A 15,670-nucleotide genomic window follows, 5' to 3' on the forward strand; every position below is an offset into this window, starting at 1 on the left:
GCCTGCGATGGCAGAGTGGGCAGGTTATGTCCAGAGAGACAGCCAGACCACTTACCTGCACCTGGGACTTGTACGGGGGACATGTTCCACCACTCTAGCCAGTGCGTCCTTCCAGCGGGGTCCTTCTCCTGACCTCTCTTGGGGGTGCATCGGCCAGAGCCGCGGACCACCAAAATTTTCTTGCAGACCACTGGTTGGTGACTGCTGCATTGGAGTACTAAATGTAGTTACCCCGATGAAAATAAAGCGGGCCAAAAATCCTTACAGATTACTAATGCAGGCATCTCATTTGAGGACGCTTAATATATATTACATTTTTGTTATGAATAATGTAGGAAAGGTTTGCACTGCCGGTTGAGTCTTGACTAATCTCTGGCATTCTGTTAGAGAATTTTACCCTTCGTGTTCTGCTTACAATGTTTTGCCATTGTAAGTGAGAAAAAAAGATCTTCAACTGGGGAACAAGAGAAACTAGGATCTAAGAGGGGTGCTAGTCTTCCTCCTACTCTACTTTTCACTTTAATCTGTAGTGCTGCTCGATAGATCTTCAATTCCATCTGGAAAAATGTGGTCAGTAAGACTAGAAGTAAGGAGAAATCTCTCTACACAGGAAGCAATATGAATCCAAAGATGGAGCCTCTTCCTCTGCACAAAAGTATACTCAGAACCTAGTGCTTCACACACAAAGGATGCAGGCAAATAAAACTGCCTTTTGGCTTAGATTTTTTATTTTAGTAAATGGTGATTAGTTAAAGATGATGATGGGGCAAAGGTTGGTGGAGGTTAATGCCTAATGTTTAGCCTAAATTACCAGTTACAAATAATTGCTTCATCAAATGAAGCCCTAAAGTTTGCAAACTATAGTTCCGCTTTAACACATGAAATGCTGAGATGGATAAGATATATGATGTTCCGTGGGTCATATTGATGCTGTCCAATTTTAATTCTGGTAAAATGAAATACATTCTAATCAAAGGTTTTTGAATTATTACACAATGTTCTTTTGTATAGGAACAACTTTTATTGTAATTTTTTAGTACTAAATTAACAATCCATAGTGTTAGGAAAGTTTGGCTGTATGCAAGGAGAACATTGTGTTAGTGCCAAGTAGATGTCCACTGTTGTTAATGATTAATGCTTCTAAGAGGGAGTTGACCTCTTTTCTACATTCTTTAGCTGAACTGCAGGGTTATTCGGTATTCACATCAGGAAAATGATACACTCTGACTTGGAATCCTAATATTACTATGCCAGTTCTGCTATCCCCACATGAAATCTCACACCACTATGCTGTGTGTGTGTCCAATGCTCTAGAGTTGAGCTGTCATCTGCAGAATGAGCCCAAGGGGTACAGGGTGGTCACTGGCAATAGTCGGATCAGTATGTTTTTCACTGGATATCTCGACTTTCATTACATTAATAAGGTTTATACTTAACCACTTTTTATTAGGAGTCCTGCATTTAACAGATTGTATTGAAAACTATAAGTAACTCTCTAGTTTGAATCTACTTAACCTCAAGCCATTAACATACCTTAGTGAAATTTTACAGTAAGCTACTTTGGAGAGTTCACTGCTAAACCAAAGTGGTAGGGTTTCACTCCTATGTGCATTTTGTGATTTATGGACATCTGCAGCCAGTATTGTTTTATTTCAGATATTTTTACTTTCAACAGGCAGTAGAGGTTTTTTTTTTATGTGCTCTTTTTTTTTTTTTTTTTTTAATATGCATAGCCCTCACTATAATCTTGTAAATCTATAGTGATTTAGCAAACACATTGGATATCAACTACCCACTTATTGGGTGAAACTTGCATTGATCTTCCTTTGTGTGTTTGCCACTTTATTTTTAATTGGTAGCCAATACACATAAACGGTGAAAAATAGCAGCTAGTCTGTTTTTTTACAAGGAGGCATACTGCAAAAGGATTACCTGTTTCTTGTGGTGCACATTAGCACACTGTTTGTGTGTTGGGCATTATAAATGCATGCAAAACACCACAACATACATATACGGTGTGCTATGGTATGTTAATGTAATAAAAATAAAATTATCCCCAATAAAGCTTGTTGCTCAGACTATGTAGGTTAGGAAACCCTAAGTTCTGTGCTGACTAAATACCAACACATACAAGAAACTTCGACTTTTATATGGCACAAAGAGAAGTAAGACCTACATAAAAAAAACAGACAGATGGTAAATCAATAGTTAGCATTCTTCTGAGACTTTTGTCTGACCATATCTCTCACTCTCCTCTGTTCTAAATGTTTATGCCGGCTCTCTTCCTTATCTTTTGACTTCACGGGCAAAAATAATTCTCTTTTTACAATGCTACAAGGGGCTTATGCGTGGTATGGGTTACCCATATCTCTGTGAATAAAATAAAATTCTTTTTTTGGGTGCACTTTAATTCATGTGTAAGAAATCAAGCAACAGTCAGAATTAATACAGTTGAGTATGCATGACCAAGGTAGTTTGGACCTGTAAGCAATTCCAACCATCCCCATTAATTAAAATGTTTACCTCCCCACTCCCCCCCAACCTGCTTACCAACCCAAAACTCACCAAAAATACACAGACACCAACTTGCACTTAAATTGGCTGGCAAGCAGCCATTTATTTAAACAAATAAATAACCATAAAATATTAATATTAAATAAACAAGAAGTAACCAATAAATAACAAAAAAATCCCATTTACCTTAACAAGCATTTCAACCATAAACCAAAATTAACTCCCCTTATTTATTACCATTGCAACATCCCTGTTTTAAACCCTAACAACCAGGCTCCAGGTCTCAGAAGGCATAATCCCTTGGCAACTAGCCACCCAGCACCGCTTTAGGAGCATAACTATTAGATCACCATAAAGGTGGACCCTACCACCAAGGATCCCTCTTCCCACAAATCACCATTTTTACATGCCCAGAATCCCTGCCTTCCAAGAGTCCAACCACTACCTCTAAAACATACCAAAATCCAGAGAGGGTGAATGGGAAATGCTTTCTTCCTAAAAGAGGGCCTCCTACTTCAGACTTCCTCCTTTTAAACCCCCCTTTTCTTATTCCCCCCCCCCCCCAGCTCCCAAACACTGCCCCTCCCTACACTTCTCGGACCACTTAACTCTTTCCTACCTTGTGCTGGAACCTCACACCCTGTCATGCAGGCCCTGCGCCTAATATAATATGTCTACGGGCCTCACTTTAATAGGAGAAGCATATTAAACCCAAGGGCTGAGAAGAGTTTTATTTCATACATTGAGGGTACAGCTGCTACACATATTAAGGTACGACTGAAGTATCCTCACTGTTTTTTCTAGGAGAGCTCCTTGCTCTGGGTCCAGTAGTGCCCAACACTGCACTTTGCATTATTGTGTTTGATGGTTAGAAATTGGTCTCATTTTGCTGTTTCCTAAATACATAATGCCTAGATGCTGTCAGAGAACAGCAAATCAATGTTTAGTTGCTTTTCTGACACCTACAATAAAATGCTTCTGGAAATGTGTGTTGGATGCTTTATTCAGATGTTCCCTGCTTCATCTGTATTTGTCACATAACAAATCGCCTCTTGTAATAAAACACATTTGTATGTCTTTTCTCTAAAATATAAAGGCAAGTTCATTCAGCTTCACACCAGTCATCTTTTTACTGTATATATGATATTCAGGGTAGTTACTGACACATTCATAATATGTAACTGGGCCCTAATCAATAGAATATACTTTTTACACCAAGATAGAATTGTAACAAGTTTGTAAAAACAGCTATGGCTTTTCGCTTTCTTTTCTGCCTTAAAGAATTCAGACACACCACTTAATTTCTTTTGCAGTCGACATGATTGGTGTTTCAACTAGCTTTCACATTTTAGCTCAGAGCAAAAGCTTTATTTGTATGCCTTAGATGTCATGTCCTGCTTAGAAAGTGCTCAGCGAGGTTAGCAATGGCTGAAAACAGAGCCTCCATACAGTACATGATCTGGATGAACAATCGGTATCATACATGACTAATGCATCACTAATTAAGGGTTATAGAAAAACAAGTCTTCCACAGCTGCATATTGGATCAAGTTTAATCCTCCTGGCAAATGTTTGGATAAGATTTTGCCTAGCCATTAAATATCTGACTTTATGATGAGGCCAATACAGAACTAGACCAATGGTACATTTAGGGATTAATAAATTAATTGCCAAACAGAGCAAAATAAGCAGACTCCAATTCTCCCAGCCGAGTATGAACATCATCATCTGCATAATTACTGAAATATTCATATACCTATTTTGTCAACCAAATGCAAGCGTATGCCTCTGTTTAGGAGCAAAGTGGCATAGCTGGATACTACTAAACTGTTTTAAAGCAAACTTGATTAGGTTTAGCCACATTCACATTTATACATTTTATTTAATAAAACAGAGCAAAGAAAACTACACCTTTATAACTGTTTTCTGAAACATAGAATTAGATTAAAGTTTGCTCTGGGTCACATTAAAAAAAGATCTTTTTTTTTTTGAGTGTTGTGAAATGTTGATGTTTACTTGTATTTCATTACTCATTAGTATGTATTTACATAAAAGCAAAGACAGTCACTGTTCATGATACTCCAAAATCTCTAAAATCCTTCATTTACGGCTCCAAAACCCCACAGGATTTCTTTTTTCTTTGTTCTTTTTTTTTCTTGCAACATCATAAAAATTATCTATATAAAAGGCTGCTAATTTATTTAGTTGCCGCTAATATATTGTAGACTTCTACGGCTCCATTGTAACTTTCCATAGATAAAATGGATGACTCGACTATACACACATAATTCTAACACAGAAATATTAGGTGGGTACTGCTAAACACTTTAATATTATGTTGTAAATGTTTTCATTTTAACTATTGACCCTAAAATACAAGCTGCTACAAGTTCCTCTGATAACATTCATAAATGTATGAATTTAGATATTCCAAGACATTTTATGAAGCTGTAGTATCTTCGTTAACGCTTACCTTAGGCTGGCTAAGAATGTAATCGGTCTTGCCTTAGGTAAACACACTAGGTTTTTTTTTTACCTAAGAGTAATTATTGAAATTGCTTTGATCAATTGAATCGAATTGCGAAAATCTGGTGTGTGTATAGCGGTCCCCAGAAGCCATTTATCAATCCATCCTTTCAGATCAATTAACGATCAAGCTGGGATGACTGCTTTATTTTCCTTATTCAGAGAGCGCATTGGGTGCCTCTTGCTCATCCTTCTAGAATGGAACTATATGCCCAGCACTTTTTTATGTTCCTTAGGCTACGTACACACATGCAATAATTATCATTGGAAACGAACGACTAACGACCGATCATCCAATAATTGTTAACAAAAAAAATGCACAACGTCTGGTCGATGCCAATGAATGAGGAATGTCGCTGGAAAACGAATGACTATCCCGGCAGATCTGATTGGGCAACCATTGTTTGCTATCTATTGTGTGTACAGTCGTTCAGTGATCGTGGATTGTTCTGTTACACTTTCTCTTGTACATGTCACTTCCTACATCGTTCAAACGATCGTATCCAGTGTGTGTACATTATTAGTGGATTATATCTGACTGATCGTATTGTTACAGCATGTACAGAATCGTGCACAATACGATCGTTCGAAATATTCGTGAATAGTCATTGATCGGTCATTAATCATTTGTTTACCAATGATATTTATTGCACGTGTGTACGTAGCCTTACGTACAGGGTTTTTTAGCGTCCAATGACAAGCCTAATATTGATTAACAAAAAAACATTTTGGAGCTGCTGTACCAAAAGAAGGTTGTTAGATGACCTAAAAAAAATGTTTTATATTTAATGTAAATTTTAAAGTGAGGACATTTAATTAAAATTTTTGAGCCTAAAAATATAGAACACTGCAGTAGTTTTTAGGCATTGTGAAAGAAGGTATAAGCATGAATGTTATTGAAGGCATTACCTGTTCAGCTTGTATTTTAGGTTCATTTATTACTTTAACTAGAACTTTCTAACACATTTTCATGTGAAAACATCCTGCTGCCTTATCCCTGTTAATATGAATTAACATCATGCAATGTAATTCTAATTTGCATAATTACATATTAATTCATTTTTGTTTATTTGTATATATGTGTTTTCAGATTCTTGATATTGATCGATTTATAGCTGGATAATTTAGTACAATTAGCATTGTTTACTGTTCCTTTTTATTTTGCTTTTTAATATAGATAATATTTTGTTAAATAACTGTTTTTGCGTTATTGTTGCCTACATGTAATGACCTAGCTGTAAATCTATGCAATCTTGACAGCATGCAGAAAACATTTTACCATTTTTGGTTTTTATAGATAGAAAATTCCTTTGTATTTACTGTGTACAAAATGGTTTCAGAGTTTTTATTTGATCATGTTGTTATCACTGGCTACTACATTCTTAAATACACATTTTACATTTGAAAACCTTTTGGGCACCTAACTAGTGTTACTTTAGAAGTAATGCTTCTTTTTCACTACTGAAATTACACCAGGACAGCAATGGATTTTTGTTTCATTATGATTTTTTTGTGATGCCAACACAATGATTCTTTTGTGATGCCAATGCTATTTGTGATGATCGTTTTTGTGAAATATGCATTTGCAGAACCTAAAATTTAAAGCAGAGATTGAAATTTATCAAACCAAAAAAACTTAATGCAAAGGTAAAACACAAATTAAGCCTAAAAATATTACCTGAAAATATCAAAAACCCTATTACTCATTCTTTTTAAAGATATTGTTCAAGACATTTTGAATAAAAAGCTAATGCATTAGTGCATAATTAACTTACTAATGCAAATTGACCTATATGGACACTGCAATTTTTTTAACTGCAGTCTATTTTTTTTTTTATAAAAAAAATCTCTTTTAAATGACATTTTGACCATAGCATATTGTGCTGTAACTATTTAGTAATTCAATGTTCCACTGTTTAGACTGTAAACACAGTCTAGACAGTAGATGAAGCTATAATTAAAAAAGTGTCATAGGCATGCAGTGGTGTAAATAATGTTTATACACTGAAAGCTTATATATATATATATATATATATATATATATATATATATATATATATTCAAACAAAAAAAGTATATTATTAATTTAATAATCTTGTATACATAAAAAAAGATTTTAATTAGGATAACAGTTCTGACTTTATATGTAGTCAGGGATATAAAAGAAAGAGAAATGTAAGGGTTAGTTCTAGTGTAAACTAAATTTTAACCCCTAATTGGACAGATTACTAAATCACTATGCATCATAAATGTCCTCGGTTTTACCTTGTTTTGATCTTATTTTGTATCTCAACCCTGCTGATCTAATCTAATATCTTTGACACTTTTAATCTTTATATACTTGCTCAGAGTCAAAAACACATCATTGCTCAGGTCACCTTCCCTAATGTGATTAGAGTAGACTATGCCTTCACAAAGTATGTTGGCATTGCTGCTTTTAGTCCTGGGCTACATACACACATACTATGGTTCTCATCCGATAATCAGCTCAGGACTTTTTGTCCATCGTCCAAACGACCATTCTGGCGGATCCACGGATGGTGGACGACGAACGATCCAAATGGAAGTGAAGGGGGAGAGAGAGCAGGGCAGTGCCGCTCCGTCGTTCTCCCCCTACCCTTTCCATAGAGCAGAATGTTGCTGTATGTACAGCACTCGTTCATGTATCCTGCAGTCGTTAGTCATTGGAAATAGGGATGAGCAAAAATTCCTCTGACAGTCTCGCAAAAATTTCCCTGAACTTCCGATGGGTCTGCGAAATTACAGCGAACTGATTTCGTGAATTCCATTGAAGTGCAGGTTTCCACACTCCCTGGGCTGTACTTATCATTGCTGTGACTGCAGGCGAACTCCAGATGAACTCCCAATGGGGTTTCTCCAATGAGAGTTCGTCTGAGTTCAGTTCCCACGGTCACCGGGCTCTACTTATCATTGATAAGTACAGCCCAATGACCGTGGGAACCTGCGGTCAGAACTGATTGGAGGAACACGGGTGCTTCCAATCAGCTGTGACCACAGGAGAACTCCAGATGAATCATCTGAGGTCAGTGAGAACACGACCTCATGGCTAATCACAAGGCCGTTCTCGCTTACATGTTCTGTAAGCGAGAAAGGACAGATTCTCCGTGAGATCAAAAATTAATAATTTTGCTTGCTCATCCCTAGCCAGAAAGGATCGTGAAACATCGTTTCCAATGACAATTATTGCTTGTGTGTACATAGCCTTAATCATGTGTGCATTTGACAGGGTGTTAGTGTAGGACCATAGTCAGTACACAGCTGTCTGCCTTTAACAGGAAGAGCTGGAATTTTAACTAAAGCTGCAGATTTTAAAATATTTTAAATAATTTATGAATCTACATCAACATACTGAGGTTTGTAGGAGAATTCAGAGATACGTTAAGGCTGTTAGAAATCTACTTTGGTTCCTACATCTTTTACGACACATTTTATCTTTGGCCTTGTGCATTTTTAATAAAACTAAACTCTTGATGAATTCCTTATATAAGTGCATTAAATTGTCACAGTATCTCCAATACATGCATGCAGAGTACACAAGGTTTAATAGGTACATGTTCTGACATAAACATTTGCAGTTTGTTATTGTGTGCAGAATTTATTACATTAATTATAATGCCATCAGTATTAGACGTTGTACATTAAATCTCCCTCAGGCCACAGTTATGACACTTAGAATAGTATATGTTATTTTTCATAATTAATCAAACATGACAATGTGACACATTCATTTTAAGGTTGTCAAGATGATGGGGAAACATATGTATAATTGCAGTCGACATTCTTGATTACCAAGTAAATAAGAAACGGTGACTTCATGGTCTTTCCTGAGATTTGAACTTGAACACATTTTTCACCACATTCAAACCATGCGCTATACTAAAATAGAGCCAGAGAATATAGAGACACAAGACTCATTAAAACTTTTTTTTTTTATATTTGTCAGGTTTTTTTAAAAATATTTAAAAATGTATGGTATTGTTTTAAGCACTTTGCACAACAAAATGACAATAGTTTATGTTATTTTTACAGTTTAGTAACTTAGTTAACTTTTTGTCATATTTGTTGCAGGGGTGATTCGTGAAAGTTATCTCAAAGGTCACGACCAGCTTGTTCCAGTCACACTTTTGGCCATTGCTGTAATTCTTGCTTTTGTCATGGGTGCTGTCTTCTCTGGAATTATTGTGTACTGTATCTGTGACCACCGCAGGAGAGATGTGGATGTGGTCCAGAGGAAAGACAAAGACCTTAGTCACTCCCGTAGAAGTTCAATGGCAAGTGTTACCAAGTTAAGTGGACTTTTCGGTGATGGTCAGGGTAAGGAGCCTAAACCGGAGGCCATCCTTACACCTTTAATGCATAATGGAAAACTTGCCACTCCAGGCACAACTGCAAAAATGTTGATCAAAGCTGAACAGCACCACCTAGACTTGGCAGCTCTACCAACTCCTGAGTCCACTCCAACTTTGCAACAAAAGAGAAAGCCCAGTAGAGGTAGCAGAGACTGGGAAAGAAACCAAAATATTATCAATGCCTGTACAAAAGATATGCCACCTATGCCATCACCTGTTATACCAACTGATTTGCCTCTTCGTGCATCACCCAGTCACATTCCAAGTGTGGTAGTACTTCCAATAACTCAGCAAGGGTATCAACATGACTACGTAGACCAGCCAAAAATAACAGAGGTGGCACAAATATCTATTGAAAATCAGAGCTCTACTCTAGAGTACAAAACAATTAAGGAGCACCTTGCCAGCAAAAGTCCAAATCATGGTGTCAATTTGGTGGAAAATCTAGATACCATTCCACCAAAGGTACCACAAAGAGAGGCTTCACTAGGTCCTCCAAGTTCATCAATGTCCCAGAATGGAATGGGCAAAAGAATAGACATGCACTCCTCCGCATACAGTGTGGAATACAAGAGAAACTACCCTACAAACTCCCTTACAAGAACTCACCAGTCTTCAACTCTCAAAAGAAACAATACTAATTCATCAAATTCTTCTCATCTCTCCAGACATCAGAGTTTTGGTAGAGGGGACAACCCTCCCCCTACTCCACAAAGAGTAGACTCTATACATTTCAATGCTGCTCAGGGGCAGACAGTGACTCTTACCAGGCAGCCTAGCATCAATGCTTATAACTCTCTGCCCAGATCAGGTGTGAAACGTACTCCTTCCTTAAAGCCAGATGTACCTCCTAAACCTTCATTTTCATCTTCTTGTAAGTCCAATGATGCATGTACATAATTAGATCAGAGGGGTTGAATACCAGCTAAAAAAATTGCCATTATGAGCCAGTGTACTGCAACTTCATCAATAAACTTCAATTTCCAAGAAGGCTATAGTTAAGCTACAAACTCTTTGGAAAGGAAAGTGAATATTTTCTTACAAAATAATGTGATGTATGGTTTATATTTGCAACTGCAGGACTTGCACACAATTCTAAACAGTTGTCTTTGTTAAAACTTAACCCCAGAACATCACATCTCATGAGCCAAAAGCACAAAGTTGAATGTTGAAAGGTACCTCCTGAAATTCCTCCAGGACTGGTAAATGGAGGGTTGAAGAGTAACGGACAACAAGACAAAGGAAAGGGACGCATGACTTCAAAGACGATGCTAACTCAAAATTAAAAAAAAAAAATGGCAGACGTTTACTATGTGCAGATACTGTGAAATGCCCATCAGTGTTACAGCCGCTTGATTAGCAGATGGATGCCTAACTGGGCACAGCTCCTTCTGATCTCTGCTATACTTCTCTTTTTAATAAATAACATGTGACCAGTTAACAATAGTAACTTTGATTATTTATTGTTCATTTTGTCTTTCCTAAGGAAATGACTGTCCTGCAAATCACCTTATGAGCAGCTTTGTGGAGAAAAAAACAAAAAACAAAAAAAAAAAACAAATGACAATAAACTTATGATTCTTATTTAACATGACACTGCTAACTAAAGTAGCTGAGTTATTTTATTTTTTTCCAATAAATTGGCAGAAGATATAATTTTGTGCTGGCATTCTAAAATTTGGATTGCATTTCAATCTTCCTTCATTTTCATCTCCTGTCCCTCCTTTATCATTTTTTTTATACTTTTAGCCATCTCCAGGAAGGGTATGTGACTTCAAAACAGTATGTTACAGAACCATCCAGATCTGATGGGATTAAGAGGGGAATATTTATTTTCTGATTGAAAGGATTCACTGGCTGGGCCTTTGAGATTTATTTTTCATTTCATATAGAACCAAGGATCTCACGTTTAATTTGACTTTATGTAGGGACTGTAAAACCCTCCTTGTGATATATATTGCACTCCTGTGTAGGGCATTGCTGTTAGCATTGGCTCTTCAGTAGTGATTTTTTTTGTGAAGGCACTGTTTTGTGCTGTGCCAGCCTACTTCATGTTGCATGTACATCAGCAAATGAGATCCACCGAAGGTGTGAACTTGCCAGCTTTGAAACCATGCAGAGATTGATCTTACAGGTTGTTTATGGGAAAATTCTATCTGTGAATAACCTTTTCTTCCACATGTAAATTTGTGCCTTACACCTTGAGTTTTGTGTACTTGTGAGCTGTAGTACCTAAACCTTCTCCCATCAGATAGATACCCAATAATTTACCCATACCTCCTTGGTCCTGACCAGTGCTTGCAGTGCCTGCTGGGTATTTTGGAGATAAAAACACAGTAGTCCGGAGAAGAATGTAGCGGTGAGACAGCTCCATATTCCCTCAGACAGTACTGCACCCTGTAATACATGTGATCATTCTGGATGTGCCAATCTTGTTCTTAGTCCACCCTTGTATCATACTACCAGTATGTCCACTGTCGTGGGTGGCATTTTCCTTTTCCAATATTACCCTTTTACCCTGTCATATCATTTCAGTATGGTGATATTATGCATCAGCTAATGTACTGTCTTAATGTCTGGTGTGCACACTGGATGTAATACGGAATGTGATTGGCTGGCTTCCGTAAGAACTATCCGAACCACATTCACAGTATGTATGTACAGTCTGAAAAGAAGTTAGTTTTAAAGCAGGCTGGCTCCTGCTGTAATTAAATACTGCTAGAGTAGGGGAAACAAGAAGGACATTTTTTTTTTTATTTCATTTGATTAGTTTCTTTTCAGATGATATATTTTACAAAACCTACTATAACATCTGTATGAACATACTTTAGAGACCTTGTTTTTTTAACTTTGATCTTTTGTGTTGAATTTTATACCAGCTTTGTCAGATTTTATTTAATTGGTTGAAATTAGTTATTTAAAGCCCTGTCATGTATGTGATTTTACAAAATCAAGATGGTTTAGAATAATGTGTATAACAAGGGTGGTTGCATTTCATTCCATTTTTCTGGTTTGTCATTATTATGCATATTTTGTATTTTTTGTATTTCTTAAGGATTTGGCCTATCAGTTACAACTTTTCATCTCCTCCTCTGTATGTCAATGGCTAAAATTTGGCAGGTGATAAAATGTCTTAGTGTATTTTGTATGACTGAAAGCTGTCACTTTTCAAGGGAAACTTTCCATCATTTCTAACATTCTATTACAAAGGCATTTCAAATTGTTCTAAAGCTCAATGTGTCCCAGTGAAATCAAACTATTATGTCATTCTTTCCCCAGCTAAACCTTTGGACCCATTCTTTCTACATGTCTTTTTTAGGGATAAAGGTCTCCAGTGAATCAGAAAAAAATATCTTATAGTACTATTTAGGTATTGGTTTAAGATAGAGGGAAAACCTGAAACTGAACTTCTATTTCTGGTACATACTTGGAATCAGGGGTACATTCCTCCAGTCCCCTTCTATTGTCCCCTTAATACACATAGTTGTCTCCACCCACAACATCCCCTCCACACACCTGTCCCTAGGTTTGTAGTGGCCTCATGTTCTGTCTGCAGCCTGGCCATCTTAAATCTAGTGCCATGCTGCTCATACTTGCCCATGTCCTATTATTGTCCCATAGTTTTGAATAGCATGTTATTATATAGCAGGAACAATATTCTGTTCAAATCTGTTGGATGTTTGTGTACTAGTGCCAGAGGTAGACATTGTCATGGCTCCTTGTATTATGTGGGCTAAGGAGAAGGAGCTTGGGCGTTTATTTAAGTGAACATGTACACTAATATAATATATAGAAAAAAAAAGTGGCTTGGGTAGAACATGGCAAAAGAGAAAGCACTTGTTCTAGTTTATTTGCAGTTCAAATTATGGATTAGGTGCTCAGTAAATGGACAAAACCAATCAAACAAGCCATGTGGGTTGTGTAAGTTTTATAGGAGATTCATGAAGCTCAGCATGGTTGTAAGCTTGTATGCTTGTATGCAGCACTCCTATTACATGATGTGAACTGCAATTATATGGTCATCATAAAGCTCAGTTTATGAGATGATTAAAGAGTGGGTATTTAATCATCAATGATAGGATAGCATTTCGCCCAGTTGTACAGTTTATTCTTAAACCTTTGGCCAAAAAACCCAATTTAACAATGAACATTTTATTTCAGCGGATCAACTTTCTGTAAAACAGAATCATGCATTTAGATTAATTATGCACATTGTGGTTTTACATTTCTAATATAAACAAAGTAATAGCATTTGGTTTAATACAACTATCAAAGTTCTAGCTTTCAGGAAAACTACAGGTATTTTCCTATATGTTTCTGTACTCCCTAGTATTGCACATAAGGGCCAAACACACTAAATATAGTAGATATTGCATTCCAGGTATGGTTTCCATTTATGTGAAAGAGCCATAAGAATTAATGCCCATTGCAATGGCAGACATAATGATTGTATCTACTGCAAGGTGGATGACGCTAACTGCAGTGCAGTTAAAATACCATATTTAGCGTTTAACATTTTAGATATGTCTTGTCAACTCTTAAAGTATGTGCTTCTATTTTGGTGTTGGCCTTTTTATCTCACATTAGTTGTTTTCAAAAGTAAAATTAAAACAAAATTAAAAACATAAACTTTTAAGGGCTCTATTAATAAAACGGGGAATCTCATATTCCCTCAAACATTCCCTGGTGGGAATCAGTTACTGCCATTGAAACACATTAAGCTGGGAAATATCAGTGAATATTGTATAAACCAAGCCCTAATTATTCCTGTGTGCTTCAAACCGGTTCACACTTTTGCATTTTTGGTGCAGTTAACTGCACAAAAAAACACATGCTTACTGAGATCTGTGCCATTATTATAAATGGCAGGGCACTCCTCTATATAGATGACTCCAACCTATGTCACTGTATGTACACTTGCATGTGGCTGTGGGGGATCGCAGTATGGTTCTTGAAAGTAAGTTGCTTCTGGAGGTGACAAAGCAGTTTTTAAACTCTGCAGTTGGCAGCATAGTGGTTGAAGGAGGGGCAGCTGGAATGGTTTTCCAATACAAGTGGGCCCGAGCATACTTGCAAGGAATGTATAAATGTGTTTTAAAGCCCAACTGATTTTTTTATTTGCCAGTTAAAAATCTCTGGCCTGTTAAAGTAAAATGTGTGCAAGGTTATACCATTTATGGCAAAAAGCTGCCACAGGTTAAGTTGGAAAGTCTATGCCTCACCATTATTCTACCTAGAAGAGGTCTTGTTCTTTGTGTAGAATTTGTGTAGAAGCAGTGAATTCTCTGCAGAGGTCTGGCAGAGTAAAAGTCAATCAGCAGGGAAAATGAGATGTGCTGATTGCAGTAATTTCTTAGGAAAAAGGTGTGTTAGACCTCTGCAGAGAGGAAACATCTATAAACAGAACAAGGGCGCGTCTCTAAAACCATATTTTGCACAACTTTTGTTTTGATTGACATGAAATGGATTTAGCTGATTTTATAGCTGATCAGTCATACATTTAAAGAAGCCATGCACTTTGAAATGCTAAAGTGTGACCCAGACCAAACTACCTTGCAGTGTTTGCTCCAACGACCTGCATTTGATTTAATCAAGTGTGAAGTAAAGTAAACCTAAATGTATCTCAAGGATCCAATAATGTGTATTAGAATTCCCTTTTTTTATCTGATTGAATGTTTGAAGTCGCCCCAAGTATATTGCACTTCACACTTTAGTAAATGAGGCCCTGTAAATAAGAAAAATAAAATATTGCTGAAAATAGCCAATGAGATACAATGTAGTATGAATCTTATTTCTCTGGGAAACTGCAGTTTTTTCCTAATTATTCTACTTTTATACTTTGTCCCCAAGAGCCTGTTATTGGTATAAACGTTTACAGTATTTTTTAACCTGGCCATGTGTTTATGGCTGAATACATGTTCATTTTATTTATTTACTTTTCATAAACCTATGTGTGCCTTTGCCATCCACCCTTGTTATACACTAAGTAATTGAACAAATTCAGACTCCTTGTGTATTGTTGTAAGATATTGTGATGTCACCAAATTTTTTCTTCATAATCCACATCCCTTAACATCTGATACACAAATTAATGTATGTTGTACAAAAATGATAAAAAAATAATAAAAAAAACTTTATTACATAAGGTAATAAAACAGTCTGTTCTAAATTTGTTGTGCATGTGTTGTTATCTCTTAAAGTATTTGCTTCACAATCTTCCAAATGGAAATAGTAGACTAAGCTAGATCACCTGGGTTAAT

At 36.5% G+C, this 15,670-nt stretch overlaps 1 protein-coding gene across 5 annotated transcripts in view; it reads left to right on the top strand.

Annotated features, from left to right (window-relative positions):
• SEMA6A (semaphorin 6A) overlaps nt 1–15,670 on the top strand; it is a 144,484-nt gene that overhangs the window by 113,282 nt on the left and 15,532 nt on the right. For 3 of the 5 annotated variants that reach the window (XM_072416053.1, XM_072416054.1, XM_072416055.1), the window contains one exon: nt 9,130–15,565. The exons of the other annotated variants lie outside the window; for them this stretch is intronic. In XM_072416053.1, coding sequence (XP_072272154.1) covers nt 9,130–10,310 — 1,181 coding nt within the window. In that variant the 3' untranslated portion in view covers nt 10,311–15,565. Of the gene's footprint in view, nt 1–9,129; nt 15,566–15,670 lie in introns of those variants that run through there. 5 annotated transcript variants of the gene reach the window in all.

The sequence above is a fragment of the Pyxicephalus adspersus genome, chromosome 6, assembly GCF_032062135.1.
Source record: "Pyxicephalus adspersus chromosome 6, UCB_Pads_2.0, whole genome shotgun sequence".
NCBI classification, from domain to species: Eukaryota; Metazoa; Chordata; class Amphibia; order Anura; family Pyxicephalidae; genus Pyxicephalus; species Pyxicephalus adspersus.